The 20,533-nt window shown below is 47.8% G+C and overlaps 1 protein-coding gene across 1 annotated transcript in view; it reads left to right on the top strand.

Annotated features, from left to right (window-relative positions):
- PKDCC (protein kinase domain containing, cytoplasmic) overlaps window positions 1–20,533 on the top strand; it is a 100,645-nt gene that overhangs the window by 4,416 nt on the left and 75,696 nt on the right. The window contains exon 2 of the mRNA XM_086927814.1: window positions 14,367–14,489. Coding sequence (XP_086783940.1) covers window positions 14,367–14,489 — 123 coding nt within the window. The remainder of the gene's footprint in view (window positions 1–14,366; window positions 14,490–20,533) is intronic.

Genomic DNA, 20,533 nt, shown 5'->3' with positions numbered 1-20,533 from the left:
CTCTTACAATCAGTGGCATCCCATCTCCTCCCCTCCCCCATGCCAGGACCTGTCCGCAGGCCGCCCGCCCCGAGGTGCAGATAAAAGACCAGCGTGAACTCGCGGCCCGAAGCCGCGCTCCCTCGGGGGCCATTTGCATTGGGTTTCAGAGTTAAGAGGTCTTTATAGGATTTCTAGCGGTTTGGAAAATGCCAGTGCCTGCTTTAAAGCTTACAGTTTACATAAAGAAACCGCCTGGGCCGTGAGTGCCGCGCGCCAGTGCACGTGAAAGAGCACACACGTGCGGACACACATGCCTCTCAATGTTGCACATTTACCCGCGCACGTTGCTGCCGCGAGCAGGCCGCGGTTTACACGCACAGTCATGCGTCATCTTAATGCTGCGCGCCTGTGGTGTGACTGGGCACCGAGGGAGGTCACACGACACACAGCCAGATATGGCTCTTAATGCTGCTCGACTGGGGTGCAGCTGAGGACTACACGGCGCACACAAAACACACACACCAACACCTCATAAAGATGCGCGCATGTGGAGTGACGGAGCACGCAACTGCGCAAACACCACACACACAATGATGCGCTCGTGTGGTGTGATTCATCACCCTACCAGCTCACACGCCTTAGTGGTGAGCGCCCTGGGTGTGAGTGTGCGCGCTCTAACACTCGCAAACCTATAAGTGGCGAGTGTCCTGGGTGTGATTGCGCACCCTACCCTTCTTGCGAGCGCGCTAGCGCGCACACACCTCTTATCGATAGGCGCCAGGGGTGTGACTGACCATCCGCTGCCCACACACATATCTCTAAATGATAGGCCCATGTGTCGGAGGCGTTTCAAGGCATGGGCAAAGTGGGCAACTGCCCAGGGCCACTCCTTCCACGCCCCCCCCCTTCCCCCCCCCATGACATAAGTACCTTTCTCTCTCTTTACCCACTGACTATTCTATGCCTCTATCTAAGAAGGGCTCCCCCTCTGACTCGTCTTTCCAGCCATAGAACTCGGATACCCCCAGTCTGGCCTGCATCCCCACACAACCCAAAGGACTCACTAACACGACTTACAGAGAGAAATGTGGTTCTTGGGGAGCAGATTTTATTACAGGAAGGTACGAAACAGGCTCAAAATTGTCAAACCACACTGGTGTAAAAACAGTCATAAAATTGAAAGTGATACAGGCAGGTGGAAAAGAAAACCCGCGGGAAATGGTATTGGATTATGTGAAGCACCATCAACACCAGGGCCGGTCCATCGGACCTCACAGGTGCAACCACTCGCATCCGTGGTCCCCTGCCACTGTGCCCTTGTCCTCATTATGGGCCCACCCCTGGTGACCTGCGCTCCCTAGCCCCAAAACGGGCGTGTGCATCCTCTGTTTGGCTCAGGGCTGCTGGACCTTACCCCTTAGTGCTGTCCTGGTGGATCCCCTTGATAACTAGGGGTGACCTTAGGATTCTAGACCCCAAGCCTAATATAGGGAAAATCACCGCAGGTCCGCACGCTGATACCCCGATGCTCAGGTCCAAAAAGAGGCCAAGGAAGGCCGCGGGGCAGGCAATCCTTATACCCCATGGCCACTGCGACAGGTGGAAGTGACGCGACACGGTACACTTTCTGTTGCCCCACCCTACGCCTCGCGAGGTGAGGCGACAGGATACTGCCCTTGGCTGGACACCGCCCTACCGAGAAGGGTCCTCCGAAGGAGTTTTAGGGTCCTGGGCAAGTCATGTCACAATTGATTTTGAGAGGCCCTGTTGAAATTTAACATGGTCTGTAGGATTGTTTGGCATCGTGGGTTTGAGTTAGTATGGAACTAGTACAAACAAATCAAATTATTTCCATACTTGGGCCCCCAAAATATATCTTACGTGTCGCCAAAATCCTTAGGATGAGTGATTTGACTGAGCTGTGAGTTATCTAAAGCACACACACAACACAAGCCTCTTAATGTTGCCCGCCTGGGTGTGACTGACCACGCTAGGGTAGGGTGACCAGGCGCCCTGGATTTGCCGGGCCAGTCCCGGGTTTTCACCAGCGGTCCCGGCAGAGTATCGCAATTTTGGCTCACGGCCCGGTTTTTAGAGAGGGGTACACTGAAAACAGTGAAAGCCACTTTGTAGGTGTTATTGCTGTGCTAGTTAGAAACTGTTATAATTAAGCAATTTAATTAACATGAATTATGTTGGTTTTATAAGTAACATTTTATTTATTTTCTTAGTGCCTCTTCTCTATTCCTCTGGTCGATTTATATTTATGTAATGGACAGCGTCGGCCCTCTCTTGAGGCATGCCCCGCCCCCCACTCACTGCCGACATGTACGTGTTGAGGATGTTTTTTTTTTATATTAAATGTGTATTCTACACGGCACCCAGTTTTAGCGAAGGGTACACGCGCCTGCGCCACCAGTCGGCAGGGGGATTAGTCATGCGCCTAGAAGCTGGTAAACTGCCACAACCAGGAGCTGTGGGGTCCCGTGGAGACACGTAAAATGCGCGTCCTTGTGTAAATATGCAATTTATGTATTTGTTTATTTAACGTTATATAAAGCACGATCGCACCAGAACGTACCATTGTGTTTTGCCCAATAAACAACAACTAGGTGTGAATAGCGCCAAGACTCCCAGGAGGAGCGAACGTGCCTTGTACATATACACGTTTTATTATTTTACATAGAGCTGCCATTAGAGACAGATGAACGATGGCAAATGGCCTCGTTTGGTCGCACAATACTAGGCTGCATGCTGGGCCCACGTGGCTTCTGTACTTCAGATCGGGCGTACACTCCAAACGCCACACTACTAAAATGACGCGACTACTGAAGGGGCGCGCGGACCTTCATTGGGACACATGGGTGTCAAATGACTGGCCCTGCTCGGTAGCGCCGCATCGAAGCGCTAGGGGGCAAGTCATTTGTGGAATTCACTTAGCAAAAAAAAATATCAGATACCGTGATTCTCCGTGCGGAGGTCGGGCGGGGGGGGGGGGAAATGTTTCATAAATAGTAAATGACACAGACACACGGGATGAATGATGGTGCGCCACACTGTGCCTGTTTTTAATTCAAAACTTAAAGAATAATAACGGCTTTGTGAATATCGTTGTATTACAAACTGTAATGAATGAATTTAGGAAGTCTGTGCTGTGGTGTTGTGCTGCGGGGCCTTTCGGAACCAGAATGTCCTGTCTCTGTTATGGTTTGCTGTGGTCTGAGCAGTATGCCCTCTCCAAACACACGATTGGACATTTATTTAGTGTGGCTGTGGAAGTAGGCTCCAGTCGTAAGTCGTGACTGGTCCTGTTTGCTTAGGTTCCCACTAAGGATAACGTTTCCTGTTCCCGCGCCCCCAGCCCGCCCTGCTTTTGCTAGTTTCCCCCGTACGGAGTGAGATAACATGCTCCCCCCCCCCCGCCCCCTCCCCCAGGCGTCTGCATAGCGTCAGTGCAGGCTTTGCAGTGTAGGCGACCTTCAACCCACTAGATGTGCGCGAAGATTTGTTGAAATGCAGAGCAGGGCTGAGAAGTACATACCACCCCTCCTTGAGACGCCTTTGTGTCAGGTATGCCTTCCCCATAGCCCGATATCCCACTTTCTGAGGAAGCAGCGACGCAAATGTGTAAGATTACAGAGACCCGCTCAAAGACTGCAGAGAATTGTTGAAATGCAGAGCTCGGCTGAGAAGCAGCTCTCAGCCCTGCTTGCTGCGCCTTGTTGCTAATATGCCTTATCATACCATAATGTCCTCCATGAAGCAATGATGCAACTGTGTAAAGTCACAAGAACTGCGCAAAGAATTGTTGAAATGCGGAGCACGGCTGAGAAGTTATTATCAGTCCCCTCTCCCCTTGCTGCTCCTGGTTGCAGCTTTGCCTTCCGCACTCCTCAATATACCCCCTCCACAGGAAGCGGCGATAGCACTGGGCAGGGCCAGAGAGACCCGCGCAACCATGTTAGAGTTGATGATATGAGGAGCATGGTTGATAGGCAGCTGCCAGTCCTCTCCGACGCGCCTGGCGCAGACATGCTGCCTCCCCTCGGCTGCCTCCGGAGCAGGGTGTCTCGGCTGCACTGGAGGCGAAGGGCCCGGTCTGAAGGAGGGGTCTTTGTAATCCGCAGACAGCGCTCGGGTTTCCGGCATTCCTCCCATTGTGGCGGGCAGGTGCAAGTCTATTAACATGGAAATGCGTGGGCTTCATTAAAGCCGATTTAATAATGAGGGGTATTTGGAGAGGAGGGTTTGGGTCACTGATTTATTGTGACACAGGATTTGGCAGCCCTCGCTAATTGCTTCGGTCTTGGTCCCTGCCACTGTAGCAGGGGCCTGGAGCCCCCGTCGCTGTACTCTCAGGGGGCGTGCGAGTGCCCTCACTTTGTGTCCAAGTGAACACTCACACATTCAGTACATGAACACGCGTAGACACACACCTGACACATAAAACACACACACAAACTGCACACAACACACACACTACGGGTAACATATGCACACAAAAACACCATCTACAACTGAATACAACACACACACTACGTTTAACAAACATACACACATAAACACCATCTACACACAATACACGTGACAGAGAGCACGCACGCGCACATTCCACACTCTTAAACACACAAACCAAACACAACGCCAATAAATATCACAACACACTTCATACGGACTTGATTCACATAGTATACACGCCAGCTAAAAGACTTTACTTCAAATGCTCCTAAATGTCACCCCTGCTCACTTTTAAGAGAAGACCTTCATAATGGATTCTAGACACACTCTTTGCACGCCCTACAGTCGATGTCCTGAGGTGGCCATTCCACCCACAATAACTTATACGTGCCGCTATTTTCATTTTTGGGAAAAAGGACGTTTCAGGCAGTGCAGAGCGCCCCCTTTCCGGGAGGTACAGCAAACACCAAGCAGGGGCTCCTCGCCACATCCCCGGCTCTTTAACATCCCGGTCCCGTGGAAGTGTCAACTTTGGCCAACTAACATGGCGGCGGGGCAGGTCCCAGGCGCGGTGTGTCACCCAATGGGAAGCAGACCTGGTGGACGGTAACCCCCGCACATGGAAGTGGGGCGCTTGCGTGACCTGGAGACGTGATTTTGGTCACGTCACGTTTCATCTGTCGCTGAGAAGCGGAGAGCTGAGCCAAGATGGCGGAGTTTGGGCATCCTTTTCTACGTGATCGCTGACCGTGGCCTAGTGTGGACCTGTCTATATTGGCCGTTGTGGTAAGGGCCTCACGCAGGGGTATTACGCTGCTGCGCAACAACAGAGCACAGTACGGGCACGGTTTCTGCTGCCTTTGTAGGAGGCAATGGAACGCATGTGAGATATGTTTAACGACGTTCCCAGATGCATGTTCTCTCACGTGGCCTGGTACAATAATCGTCCTATGTCACAAAAGCAGCAAACCGTTCCCTGTATTTTGCACGAGTGCGAAGATTCTGAAAAACATGTGAGTCGTGTCGCGCTCCATCTGCCCGTACATCGGTCATGGGCCTTTCATGCAAAATGCTGGAGGCGAATGATAGTATCCATACAAACGTAAATGACACGGTCACTTCCAAAAAGAAGGGGTGGGGGTTACAGAATGACGTCAGCATTAACAGGCGCCTCCTTCTCAATTAAGAATCGTTTATATATTTTCACCGGACCGCTCCAGAATGGCGCCTGGTGTCTCGTGGTCTTCTCGCTACGTTTAGCAAGATATTTCCCAAAATATGGGTTCAGAGTCCTACCCCGGAAACATAAATGTTGCTCGTGCAGTGAGACTGACATGTGTCAGCGAGAAGTGCCTCAATGTCATACTGACACCAGGTTGCGCGCTATACAATGCCAAACAATAACTAAAACACACAATGTATGACTTTTTGACTTTGAGGTGGGCGTGTTGCTTTGCGGTATTATCTGTACCCAAGGAAGAGGGAGCCCTCTGCCACCCATATGATCTTGAGCACGTGTGCTTATCCCTTGTTTTTTACGGTTGACATGTTCAGTGACGTATGCACTGTATGTGGGCAAAAAAACAGCTCCACATAATGAGGCTGCATTGGCCCCCACACCGCTCTTACAGACTTTCCCGGGAGGAAGTTGTTCCGAGACGATGCAGAAGGGCTGCGGATGTGCACTATTCTCATTGTTGAAGTACAGGAAACATATTCTGTCATCTGAGTTAGGCAGCGTTTCTGCCGGATAAGAGACGAGGGTTGTGAAACAGTGGCAAACAGGGCTGGCTATACTTGAGCCCCAGGGGAGCCGGTGAGTGACAGGCGCCTGCTCCACTGAAATGCAAGGAGCACAATGGGTTTGTACAGGGACAATGGTGGAAAATGCAGCAGCAGCGGTCCTTTTCGACAATCCTCTGCCTCTGAAAGGGATATTTGGAACCTCGGCCGGCCGCCCGCGGATGCCCCCCTGGATGCGATAAAGAAGGGGGGCTCATTAGGGGCCGGGCACCCCAGGGGACATGGGGGGACTCTGCTGGCACTGCAGCTCCTGTGCGGGGAGGGGAGAGTCGACTCAGCGTCCGCAGCTCTCCGCTCGTGGGGTGGGGGAGTTACATGCCCCCCCCCCCCTCCCCCCAGCACAGAGTGTCAGAATTGGAGCCCCCCGGTCGCTCTCATTAAGGCGCGCTGGTTCCGGGGTTGAGGGCGCGTGGCAGAGGCCGGTGCCACCGGCAGCAATCGCTAACGTGTGAAGGAGCTGCGGGGCACTTCCTGCCTGTGCCCTGCAATCATTTACCTGGGCAGCCATGTTTCCACGGCCTTCAAACGAGCGGCCTTAAACACCCTCAGTGCTAATGTTTAACAGAGGGCGACCCCCGCACCACCCCACCCTCCTGCACCGGAGACATGGCGGCCACGTGTAGGAGAGACAATCGCCTCCACCCAACTCTTTACTCTCAGCAGAGGCACCCCTGCCTCACTCTCTGGGCCAACACTCGGCTTTCTGTGCCCACAGTAGCTCTAGCCCACCCGGGCTCTCTGTACCCACACCAACCCATCCTGGATTCTCTGCAAACACAACAGCAATTTCCCGGATGCATTGTACCCACAGCAACCCATTCCAGGCACTCAGTACCCACAACGGCCCATTCAAGGCTCTCTTAACCCACAACAGCATATTCGGAATTAGCTGAACCCAAACCGCATTCCGGGTATTCTGTATCCAAAGGAGCCCATTCCGGGCACTCTGTACCCACAGCAGCCCATCCAGGGCTCTCTGTGCCCACAACAGCCAATCCAGGACTCTCTGTGCCCACAACAGCCAATCCAGGGCTCTCTGTGCCCACAACAGCCAATCCAGGACTCTCTGTGCCCACAACAGCCCATCAAGGGCTCTCTATACCCACAGCAGCCAATCCAGGGCTCTCTATACCCACAGCAGCCCATCAGGGGCTCTCTATACCCACAGCAGCAAATCCAGGGCTCTCTGTGCTCAGACCAGCCATCCAGGGATCTATATATCGACAGCAGCCGACCCATGGATCTCTGTTCCCACAGCAGCCCGCCTCGGGGTCTCTACCAACATCGGCCCATCCCAGGCTCTCTCTACCCACAGCTTGCACCCGAATCTGCAAGTCCCCGAGGCTGCCCACCCCGGGCTCGCTGTACCCACAGCAGCAAATCTAGGGCTCCCTGTTCTGTACCCACCACTCTGTGCCAGCAGAGTCCCCTCACTCACGGGCGCAGGTGCCCGCGGCGCCCAATCTCCCAGGCCTCGCCAGGGATCCGTTTTATTTAACCCTACATTTAACCCCGTCTTTAAACTATTAAACCAAATGAGATTCTTTCCCGGGCAATGTGTGCCGCTCATTAACATAGGAAATGGAGGTTACGCGTGTGAACGCGTGTTGGAGAGTCGGGGGGGGGGGGGGGGGGGGGGGGGGGGGGGGGAGGGGGGGCGTTGTGTTTACGCGCGCGCAAAGGGGGGAGGGGGGCTGTATCCTACCTCAGCAGCCCTCAGAGCCAGTAAAATTACTTTAAAAAAAGATGTATATGGCTTAACGGCATCAATCGAGCAGGGAGCACGGCGCATGTATTTCTCGTGGCACAGTTCACGTGTTGAGTGACGGTATGAAAGGCTCGCTGAAGTCCACTAAATGTGACCTTTTGTTCCGTCCAAGCCCACGACGCGTTCTGGTCAATGCCCCGTCTGGGTTCCTTTTTCTTTTTTTTTATTTCGTTTTCCGAAGCCGCTTTTCCCGAGGCCGCTAAAGGCCGGGGATCTGTTGTTTGCCAATACTTCTCTGCTGATGACAGCTTAATAAGGTCTATTATTGTGTGTTTTTGTTCAGGAGGCTTGTCGGCTTTTGTGTGCGGTCTGACCCCGGCCCCGTCCCCTTTCTGTGCCTGAAAGGGGGCAGATGTGTCTCTGTAATTTGTAGTAGTATGTGTGTGTGTGGGGGGGGGGGGCTCTGTGGGGGCGGCGGCGCGACCTGGGCGCTGAGGAGGCGCACAGAGCAACCTCACTCGCTTCACATTGATTGATCGAGAGCAGGGAAATGAAAGCCGGGAGCGGGGTCTGGAGCCTGCCTGCCTCTGCCTTTAAACGGATTTTCAGCGGCTCCATAGAGTCTCTGCGATGTCGGGCACAGCGCTTCGAGGCGAAACCCGCGAGCCTTCCAGGCTCTGCTCAGCCGCGATTCAAGAGAATAGAGGGCCAATAATGCAAAACAGATCCCTGGGAGAACCTGTAGCAGCTTCCACTGGATAGGTGCTCTGGACAATGCATTATAACTAACTACACTTAATTAGCTTGGCTCTCAGCAGAGGTCCCTGGGTGTGGCGCACGTACCTTTGACCTCGCTTCTATACCCAAGCAGTCGATATTGTATTCTTATTCCCTTGAAGTAATCAGTCGATATTCATGGGACCCGCAGGGGGTCCGCAGGTTTTCGACGGGAAGTGCTTGCAGGCCCTTCGGGCGCTGGGTCCCTACAATAAGAATACACAAACAATTAAAAAAAATTGCCCACGCACGCTCAAGCGTTCAAAAACCTCATATTTCACATCGATGACACTATACAATTGAACAATGTTGCATCATATCCTTCGGGTAAATTCTTGGTTTATTTTGATTCGACGTTCTGCACTCATGTTCCTTGGGTCCGACTCCCATCTCGCCAGCTAATTAGTCAATAAGCATGACAATGCAGTTAAATAGTTCTTTAATCAACATTCCCCCCTTGAAAACCCCTCTTTGTTAGCGGAACAAACCAGAGAGCAGCTGCAAAACCCGCCAAAACTACGGAGAAGCCCTTATCAAGTCTACGCGTCTTTGCTGACGTCCCAGCATTTGATAAAACATAATTTAATATTTTTCTATTTTTCACTACAAAAAAACAGATAATATGTTGGGTTATTAACCTACCGATGTTAATAGACATGTCCCACCTCGATACAAGTGATATAAAGCTACTTTACAAGTTAACGGTGCCTAAAATGTGTAATATAAAAGTGCTGATTACGGCGTGCGTTATTGTCGAGGACATCTGTTTCGAGGTCCTGGAGGCGTGTACCATAATTGACCTAGTGGTATCATGTCCCCAGAAACCCTTTGATAAGTATTATTGTTCCATAACACAGCATAGTGCACACCCTGCCTGCAAATATACTGTCCAAAGTTACCCACGCGTGTAATAGAACTGATGGCAGGACTGGAAGTTTGAGGGAATGTGCTTTTACAATTTTGAATTCATGAAACGAAGTAACTTTCCTGTTCTGAGTTATTCAGCAGCCTTCTTTTTGTTTTAAATATAATTGTACAATTTGCATAAAATAAAATAGTTCTTGTACGCCGCTTGTAAATGTATTGTGCGGTGCAGCGCTGACCCAGGCAGTAAACACCCAATATAAAGCAGCGGTTTTATTAGCCAGAGTCGACGCTTACAACACCGCCTGGAGCTTTGCTGTAGCTGCTTCTAATTCCGTTTCTCATATAGTGCTGGCTTTCGCTGATATTTGGGATTTCGGCGCTATAAATAAAAGAGGATGTAAATCGACCTGAGAGGGACAAACGACTAAGTGGACTCCGCTTATCTTGGCGGATAAGTTCATCTGTTGGGAATATTATTTTACTTCCAGGAGGAAAATGCAGAAACAGCCCAAATAAAAAGTCTCCTGTTGCTGAACATTTAATGTAATATTGTTTGATAGAATGTACAGCTTGCCTATAGGGTATCTAATTCAACTGACGGCGCCGCATCCACAGATTTGCATAATTTGAGCCGGTGGTTTCAGGTGCTCAGTATCGGCACTTAATCATCAACACTGGCACTTTTCATAAACACCAGTTAAGGACACATTTATATTCATTTATGGTAGGCAAAGGGAGATTAAATGATTTGCCCAGCATCACAGAATGTTGAGACCATGCCGAGACTCGAACCTGGTTCCCCTGTTCCAAAGTCGGTGGCTCTGGCCATTACGCCACATCCTCTTCCCTATTTCTTGCTTGGTCGTTGGTTCTGTTTTAGAAGGGGCTAGCAGGAAAAAAATGGGCTGGTGCAAGCCAGAGAAGAGCCGCGGCACTTATTTTTCTACAAATTACCTATTGATCCACAGTGTACCGCGCGCGCAGCCAGGAGCCCAGGGTCACAGGGCGCCTACACTCCCCCTTCTTTGTGCTTTGTTCGTGAATCGCTGTCCTACGTCATCGCTCCCCTAGAACCAACGACACTGCGCAGCAACCAGTAACACACTATCCGTCAGCGTGGGCGGCGTGACCCGACCTTCGCCCCGGGGGGGCACCAGAGCCGCTGACCAGCACTCTTCGCAGTCCAGGCGCGGGCGAGAGCCAGTGGCATTTTAATAGCCCCAGACTGGTGAATGTCCAACCCTGATATTACATCGACATATTTTGCTGTGTTTGCTCCCTCCTTTTTTTTTTTTTTTTTAAAGAATGTTTGTTCTGGAATGCGCACACGTTTCCCATTGACGTTTTGGGCCCAAATAATTTTTCATTTTACCTTAGGCAAGGAAGCGAGTTTTCCAATATCAAGTGTTATGCCTATGAATATGTCTTTTATTCACGTTTGCCCGGGCAGTAATATTAAAAACACATACATTTGGTTTGCATGATGGTCCAGTGAACCCCAGTTCCAGAGGATGGCAAGGAAGTCTGAGCCACCCCTCCGAGGCGGGAAATTGAGTGCTTCACATTGGGTAAAAGTAATGTCTCTTAATTAAAGTGCTATGACTAAAGCCTGTTATAGCGCTCAGAAACCGAATAAATACATTATAAAGCGCTATGAAAAAACACATTCTTGTCTAACAAATTCCGTCCCTTAATTCCGCGCCATTGAGTCCTTGTAGTGTTTAGTACACCATAGAAGTTATGAAATGTGTTGGCATGCAAATGGTACATGATTATACATTTCCAATTTTGTGATTTTATTTTTCTCGGCCATTTCCAAGCATCGCCCCTTCCCATGCCGCACTGTCTGGGATCCTCTGTCACTTGCTCTCTAACAGGGGACGAGTGCCCGCCCTCTGTTCGGTGCCATGTTGTGCTAGATGCCACTACGCCCGCCCCACCGCCCCTGTCGCTGCTGTCCCGCTCTAAGCTTCCCAGCACAGCACAGCCCGTCCTTTCAGGAGTTGACCCCGAACCAACCTTCCCTTTTTAGTCCCCGGCCCTTCTTGTGAACATGACCCGGGGCCATGTCCTGACACCTCCCGCCTCTCAGACGCCTATTTTCGGGCGCTGGACCGAGGCGTTTGTGGTGCCAAGCACCAGCGCCTGACATGTCATCCGAACTTCCTGCACTGCCCGGGCACCCCCAGTGCCCCCTGCCTCTCCTGGAGCAGTGTGTGTTTATCCCACAGACACACCGTGCAGTTTACACCGTGCACCTCACTCGAGCTGGTACTTTTTTTCAGACAACATTAATCCAGAGGGGTAGGAGCTCAGCAGCTCCCAGCAGCAGTACTCTGTCAATGCCGGGACCTCACGTTGTTCCCTGTAGAGCTTTGCGTTGTGATCTAGTGGTGTTAGTTATGTATCCACAGTGCGTTTTACTTGACTTTTTAAACTTTCAGATATCTGTTTTCCTTAATCGTTGGTTAGTGTCATTTTCTGAATTGCAAATCCTACTGCACTTCAAAGAATGCAAGCACCAGAACGTACAAAATAGGACTCTGAGAGGTGCACAGGGCCTGGAAGTTTTTTCTTAGGCGCAACAGCTTTTAGTGTTTCATGACTTCGCTTCTCCCTCCTTCTCTGGGGGATTATTATTCACACTTGCTTGCCCCAAAACACATGCAGGTAACCAGACATTTTGCAACAAGAAGCTGAGCAGTCATGGCCGGCCACCTCTGATGGTGGACAGAAAGATACTCGCTTTTTATAGTTTATCCCTAGTGTAGCTGTGTTGTGCTACCTATGTAAAGCATCGCTTGTACAGTGCAGGATCTGCCATTTCCATAGTGTCTTTCTTCTACCTCTTTTGCTTTGCAGCTTTTCGCAGGCTCACTGTGGGGTGCCTTAGGTGGGATCTCAGTAGAGGTGTTAGGCAGCGCAGCCATCCCAACGGTCATGTATGTTTGTAGAGGTGGTCATTTTTTCCGTATTGAGGAAGAGTTGTACTCCTTGCACAGACTGGGTCTTGCCTCCTTCATCAGCAATCCTGTATATGTGGGCAGGTGGTCCTATGTTGGGTGGTTGTATGTGCTCAGTAAAGAACATGCAAGCCTTGTTTCGAGGCTGAGTATTGCGATATTCTCCAAGACCATGTATGTGCGGGCAGGTAGTCATGTCAGCTCAGTAACAAACAGTGGAGCCTTTTAAAGAGTTTAGGTCATGTGACATTCTCCAACAGCTATGTATATTTGTTAGTTTGTGTGTTGCTTAACAAAAAGTTGTCTACTATATGGAGGGTGGGTCTTGCAACATTCCCCAATGACCTTTTAGGTATGGAGAAGTGGCTGTGTGCACTCAGTAAAGAACATGCGAGCATTCTAGAGTGGTTGGGTCGTGCGACCGTCCTCAAAAACCATATATGTGTGTGGACATGTATTCACATTTGCTCAGTAACAAAGAGTCTAGCCCTCTATAGAGACTGAGTCTTGAAACCTTTCCCAACACACAAGCTTGTGTAGCTAGCTAGCCTTGTGTGCTCAGTAATGAAGAGGCATACCCTGCTCACAGGTTGGGTCTAGTGAGCTTCCCAAACACCCGTTTATGTGTGCACAGGTGATCAAGTCCCGTATAGTGATTGGTTCGTGTGGACTTCTCCATCAACTGTGGTTGTGTAGACAGGTGGTCATGTGTACTCAGTAAAGAGGAGTTGAGCTTCACATAAAGGTTGAACAACAGTTGATGGACAGAATGCAGAACAATGTCATACATTCACCCCAGTACAGAGATCTGGGCCTAAATCCATCGTTTGTTTGCACTCCACACCACCCCAGTTCAGACATGGCCATATGCAAATCAGCCTTGACCCTGTGCCTCATGGGAACAGTCCAGCCCGAACTGCCAAGCGATGTCTTTCCTGGAGCGTAATCAAGCATCCTAGGACCGGTTTCTGGCTATCAGCCGTCTTCAGCCAGGATAGCTTGACTCCAGTGGTGTGGAGAGCATGGGACTCACGTCTGAGCATACCCAACCCACTCGGGGTGACAAATGCAAAACAACAGTTGATGGACAGAATGCAGAACAATGTCATACATTCACCCCAGTACAGAGATCTGGGCCTAAATCCATCGTTTTTTGCACTTTGTGTGGAGTGCAAAAAAACGATGGATTTAGGCCCAGATCTCTGTACTGGGGTGAATGTATGACATTGTTCTGCATTCTGTCCATCAACTGTAGTTTTTGCATTTCACATAAAGGTTGAGTCTATCATCCTTCCTCACTTGCTATGTGTGCACTGATAGGTGGTCATGTGTGCTGAGTAAGAAAGTTTTGAGCCTTGGTGACCTTCCCAACACCCATGTATATGTGGACGCCTCGCTCTGGGTGGTCAGTAGCGGTGATCATGCCCTGTGAAGAAGGTGAATCTTACCACTTTCCCTAACACCCCTTTATGCGTGGACAGGTGTTCGCGTGAGCTTGGAATGAAGAGTTTAGACTTGTTTAGAGGCTGTGCCTTGTGGTTTTCCTCACTCCTGCATGCATGGGGACAGGTGGTCTTGTGAGATCAGTAACAAAGTGTGGAGCCCTGTAGAGAGGTTGGGTCTTGCAACACTTAGGCATGTAGTAGGCCTAGATCCGAGTGTTTAAGGGACAATACTAAAAGGAGATGTTGTGAACAGTACACATACGAGGCACCGTTCCAAATGAGCGTGCTTGTGGGCTTTAGATTTCTTGATATGGAATCAGAAATGGTGCATTATGTCTAATATTACTTCATTGTTTCCTTCAGCTCTATGGTTATTGCTACAAGGATAGTAGTGACATCCCAGACACACTGACCGCCATCACGGAGCTGGGTGCCCCCTTGGAAATGATCCAACTTCTGCAGACGTCGTGGGAGGACAGATTCCGAGTAAGTAACACAACACTGTGATTGGCAGGTGCAATCTATTTCTACCAATGACTGACTCTCATGGTTACTGCTGATATATCTCCTGAATTAAAGGCATTTTATGTGTACACTTTTACTTGCTAAAGGCTGGACCAAGAAGTTCCCCAATCGAGGCAAGCAGATGTAGTTTTCACTAAGTGCTATATTTGCCTATATAAGTAGATCAGAGCCATAGGTGATCAAAGTTTGTATTACACGATCAAAGGTTTGGTGCTGCTCAGTTATTGGTCTTCGTACAGTGGACAGTCTTCCAGTTGCTCTTTTCCTATGCCTGGTGCAGTTTTTGTCTTGTGGGTGTTGGTGCTGAAAACGGATGTGTCTTTTTCTCTGGTATACCCTATATTCCCTGTTTGCCGTTCATTATTACAAATCCATGCAGCACCAGTAACTTGAGAACATTTTGTACTCTAGTTATTACTATACTTAGCTTTTCCTCATGAGTGATTGAACACTAGTGTAAAAATGTTTGCAAAAGTCTTGCTTTTTATACAAAAGCCCAACTGTAGTAGAATTTTGTGACATTTTCTTCTTTTGTTTGTAATTCATTTTGTATGTGTACACGCAGCATGAGGATGTCACTTCCTCTGCTCCAACCATACATGCCCTGTATCTGACCAGTGGCCCTTCCCTACTACATAACACTATATCTCTGTAGACATCTAAATGAGCGACATCTGAGGGTAGCGATGCTAACAGACTCTCCGCTCTCTGTAGCTTGGGTAGTATTTAAAGAACCTCTGATAATCATTTTTTGACTTTGTATTTATGAATGCACTTGTATATGAACTGCAAATCTGAAAAATTGCACAGGAAATTCTCCCTGCGCTGGCCAATGATCTAACAAGAAACAATAATTTACTTGCTCACCCTTGCTCTCCATCATATAAACTCTATACACTGGGGTGTGGGTGAAGGGCCAAGGGGAAAGGAGGTTAGGATTGGGACGGGCAAAGATCCACTTTCTTTATACCCCACAACAGAATTAATATCTCATCCCACCTCACGTGACCTTCATATGACCTTATTATGAGAAGTAGACCTATTCACACCCCAGTATGAAAAGATAAGAAAAGGCACACATCTGCATGATACAATTCAGCCATGTTAAGTAACCATTCCATGCAACCTAGACTGCATATCCTTGCTGCAGATGTTGCATGGTTTTCCTGACTAGATGTTTTGAGGTGAACGTTAAATCATCAAATCACACCCTAAAAGGACATTTTATTCCTCGACAAGTAATATTGTCAGGAAGCCAGTATTGTGTCTTTTTCCCTCAGCCCCAACCGGGATATCAGCGTATTGCCTCCATCCAGGAGATTGAAAAGTAAATACAAAAGAACTGAGTACCATATCAGCGGAAATCTGTATGTCAGTATTAACTTATGCTACTTAATTTGGCACAGTAGGGCATCCATCTGTCCGTCTGTCCGTCCACCCAGCCATAGAAAATGCACATCATATTTCAACATGCATTTGCAATGCAATAGGTCTTGCATTCATGCAAGTTGGAGCTATTGGCATTGTAAATGGCAATGCCTTTTATTTATGCTTTGGTTTTTAAAACATAAATAAAATGCAGTGACATTTACAATGCTAATAGCTTAACCCCCTCGTTGCGGGGGTTAATCCCCTGCTGTGCTGGGGGGAGGGGCGCGCGCACAGCGCCCCCATGCTCATGACATGAGGCACGGCGCTCCTGTGCTCCTGACGAGCTCAGCTCGTCACGGCCACACCCGTTCCCGTGGATCGCTCAGCACAGCGGGGGAATTATCCCTGCATGCGAGCGACCACGGCTCATGAAGAGCTGAGCTCGTCATGAGCACCGGAGTGCCGTGGCTCATGACGAGCTCAACTCATCATGAGCCTCAAAGAGGTTAAACCCTTGCAAATGCAAGACCTATTGCATTCCAAATGCTTGTTTGTAAAAGCGCCCTATGCCGCACTTTCACTTTAATGATGGCCCGCGGTTAAAGAAAGAAAGGCTAACGCCATTAAAGTGAAAGCACAGTATGTGGCGCTTTAACAAAAGAAAGAGCATTTGTTTAAGTTGACAAAAAAGTGAGTTTTTTTTTATAAAAGGGTTCCATGCCACGCTTTGACTTTAATTGTGGCCACGCTCCTTTCTTTAAGACGTGGCTTGTCTAAAGAAAGGTGTGGCTGCCATTAAAGTAAAAGCATGGTATGGGGCGCTTTTAAAAATAAAAAGCATTTGTTAAGCAGCATAGCTCCTGCTGAAGTGCTGGTCTGTGTACTGAGCATTTTTGAAAGATAAAGCGCAGTGTCCATGATCAGGCACTGAGCTGTCATGAAAACAGGGTGGATTAGGGAGAGCCTGTTGTGCCTGCAAAAGTAGCTAGAGTACAGACATTAAAGAAAATAGTGCTTACAGACTGTAGCTAAAACAATAAAAAAAAGGCCAGTCCTCATGGGAGATGCAAATGCAGACAAGGGGTTACTAAGGCTGGATCAGAATCAGAAGGAACCATTTAGAAAGGACAGTAGCAGGAGCCAATTGAAAAGATGGGCGGAGAGTGGGCGGAGCGTCAAGTCCATACCTGCATACAGCATGCCTCCCAGAGCAGCGCATGCCCTGCCAGGCTCGACCCTGAAAAGCGTTCAGCAAATATTAAAGAAGCTGTACTCTTTGGTGGTACAAACACTGCTGGACCTTTTAATTATTCTTCAGGGGAAGAAGCTCCTTTAATCATATATACGAGACACCTTAACATTTTCAGTGTGTTAGATAGGGTTGTTGTATATTGGTATGTTTAAAATGTGACTTCTGTGTGTGGTGAATAGGAAAGTACAGTCAAACAGCATATTCTAGAGATTTTAATATTGAAAACATTTGAAAAACTGAGCGCATGATCTCTTCATGTAAAAAAGCATTGGCAAAGGCCATATACCTCGTCTTTCAATAGCATTACCCAACCTTTTGGCTTTGGCAATACTCTTTCCAGTGCTGGTCTGTGTCAGCAAACAGGAGAACATGCTTGATATTAAATGACATTTTGCAGAAGTCTAAATTGTATGGATTAGTTTACTGTGAGTAAACACACTGCATGCGAATTGTAAATATGTCACACTATGAGACAATTGTTATATATTTGGAGAGTGCCGAGGTACAGTGGTTTTATGAGAAAATGCTTGTTTGCCTATGTGGAACAGCATTGAAAAATAGAGGCCATTTTGTTAAGTTTTAATTTACCATTTCAAGATGGCAGACATCAGCCTTGAAGTGGTAAATTAGAAAAATATACATAAAAGTACATCAAAGAGAAATGAGCAGCACAGCAACCAATTTTGGCTGATGGGCTTACCAAAAAAAAAAAAAAAAAGAAAATAAAAAAAAAAGAAATGAGTCCGGTATGGTAGAGACCAGTGGAGAAATTAGGCAAGCCAGTGCCGGCAATAAATGTCTGAAACAATGGGAATTTGGCAGGGGGAGAAATGGAGGAACTATGGTTTTGGTGGTTTATTAATAATGCAGAAAAGGGGAAAAAAGCTGGCTGGGGAGGGGAAGCAATGGGAAAACTGTGGGGAAGAATACAGAGAGTGTGGGGAACAGGTATTTGACAGTTGATGCAGAACATGAGGGAGTAAGCAGAAACATGTCAGAAGTCTCATGGAGTGCTTAAAGGAAAAAAAAGTAGTTCCAGCAGTGGAACACATTGAGATACACAGGATACACATTCTCCAATCAAAAGTATTTTAAAGAAGCTATGCTGAAGGAAAGGGACAAAAACAAAAAAGGGAAGGATAGCAATCAAATAAGAAGCAAGCAAATGATACTGACAAGAAAAGTGACCCAAAGCACTTTATAAATATTAGTATAGTACAGATCCTGGATGTTCTATTTCTCACAGATTAAAATTGGCGAGCCAAGGCAGGTTCGAGTATGTCCCCATAATGGGATGAACCACTGACGAGGAAGGAGAGACACCACTCTCCCTCTCCCCTCAATAGTTTTGTAAAGGAAAAAAAATGAAAAAACAGCAAAAAATAAAGGGGAGCTGCTGTAACAAAGTCAATAGGTGAACCAAATAGGAAACATGAGTTTAAGTTGCATTGTTCATAAAATGCAAACACTAATGTGAAAACGTGAAGTAGAATTTTGCATTGCCATACCGTAACCCAAGAGCTATACCCATTCCATCATAAATTACCTTGTAATGTCTCTATATCCCCTTAACTGCTGAGGCTTTTCTACACCTATGCTGAGCCCTTTCTTGGCTATTTTGGCTTAGGCTTCCATAACTTTTTTTTCTACTTAGTGTATCCACACCAAATTAGCATGATTTTTTCCAAACATTATGGGAATTCTAAAGGTGCCCAGGGTTTGTGGATTCCCTTAAAGGAGACTGAGGAAAGAGGCAAAATATAGGTACAGATATATATATATTTTTAAATTGGGAAAAAAGTTCTTGGCACATGTGTCTGGGTTTTTGTTACTAGAAAATGGCTCCAATAAAAAGTTTGATGTGCTAAAATCACCATCTTCCCAGTTTTTACAATTTTCTAAGAGGTAGCCTGGTTTTCCTAATAGGTGGGCTTTCAACCTCCTTTCAGTTTGTGATGGAAACTGGCGGCAAACCCACTGGAGATGCAGGAAAGCTATACATTTCTGAAAAGTAGAGACAATTCTGAATTCAGCAAGTTGTCTTTTGTGTAGTACATCAAGGTTTTTCCAAAGAAGCTAACTATTGAAATAAAAAAATTGAAATCGAGTAGGAAAAAATAGGCATTTGTGACAATATTTTCATCTGTAACCTCTTGATTTTCTCAAACAATAGACCATTTCCTCTGCTAGATCCTTCTAGTCATGGGGATATCTAGGGTTTGTAGGTTCTCCAAGAACCTGAGGTACATAGAGCCAACAGCTGAGCTGCACCTTGCATGGTTTTCATTGTGTACCAAATATAGAGCAAGCCAGATGGTAAAATGTAAAGAGTGAAAAATGAGTATGAAGGAGACATATGTATTTTCTGAAATGTACACTAGATACTGAGTTTAGGAGCAGTGGTTATTTGTACATCTCTGAATTTATGGGTACCTATACTAGCATGTGATTTTAGAGGGCATGTTGCAAAATGTCTTGTCTTCATTCTAGCAAACTGGCTTACATTAGGAAGGCACAAATGCAGAGAAATTTAATTGGTAATAACAAAACGCTCTACTAGTCTGTGTTCCCACATGTCTCCCGATAAAAGTGCTACCTCACATGTGTGGCATGGCCTAGTGCCCGCAACATAGTACACCCCAAAACACCACCTCATCTAGTACCAATCAGCATCCATGCTTTTTTGCAACATGGTCTGCTGCAGACTTTGGATTCTAGCTCAGCGGCCTCTCAGGAAAAGATACCATCCCAAGACGTTTCTGAAGAGTAGACATTTGGGATTGTCCCGAGTGGTGTGGCTTGTGTGGTTCTAGCAAGGTATTTTTAACCTAGACGCCATTGCAAACCTTAAACTGTGCTTATAAACACACACTTTCTCAAATTTCTGTGAGGGCAAGTGCTCGCATTTGCAGGGATCCCCAAATTTCCTACCACCCAGTATTCCCCAAAGTCTCCCAATACAAATGGTACCTCACATGTGTGGGTGGGCCTTGTGCCCGTGACAGGAAAAGGGGCAAAACTCAACATGGGTAGAACAACTTTTTCTAACTAAAAAGACATTTTTCAGCAATGTTGCTGCCTGTGTAATTTGGACTCTAGCTCAGCTCCCACTCAAGGAAACCTAAACCAGCACATTTCTGCAAACTCAACACCGGGGAGGCCAAAGGTTGCATGGCTTGCTTGGCTGTCACTGCTTTTTTTTTTTTACCCAGAAGCGCTTGCAAATCTAAAACTTTGTCAGAACCCACATTTGTCTCACATTTTTGTGAGGGAAAGGTCTGGAATCCGTGGGGAGCCACACATTTCCTACCATGCAGCATTTCCCCCCAAGTTACCCATTAAAAATGGCAATTCAGTTGTGTGGGTGGGTCTAGTGCCTGCG

Source organism: Lissotriton vulgaris, chromosome 6 (genome assembly GCF_964263255.1).
Source record: "Lissotriton vulgaris chromosome 6, aLisVul1.2, whole genome shotgun sequence".
Lineage (NCBI taxonomy): Eukaryota > Metazoa > Chordata > Amphibia > Caudata > Salamandridae > Lissotriton > Lissotriton vulgaris.
The sequence above is the reverse complement of the archived record's forward strand: the minus strand, read 5'-3'. Positions and strand labels throughout refer to the sequence as shown.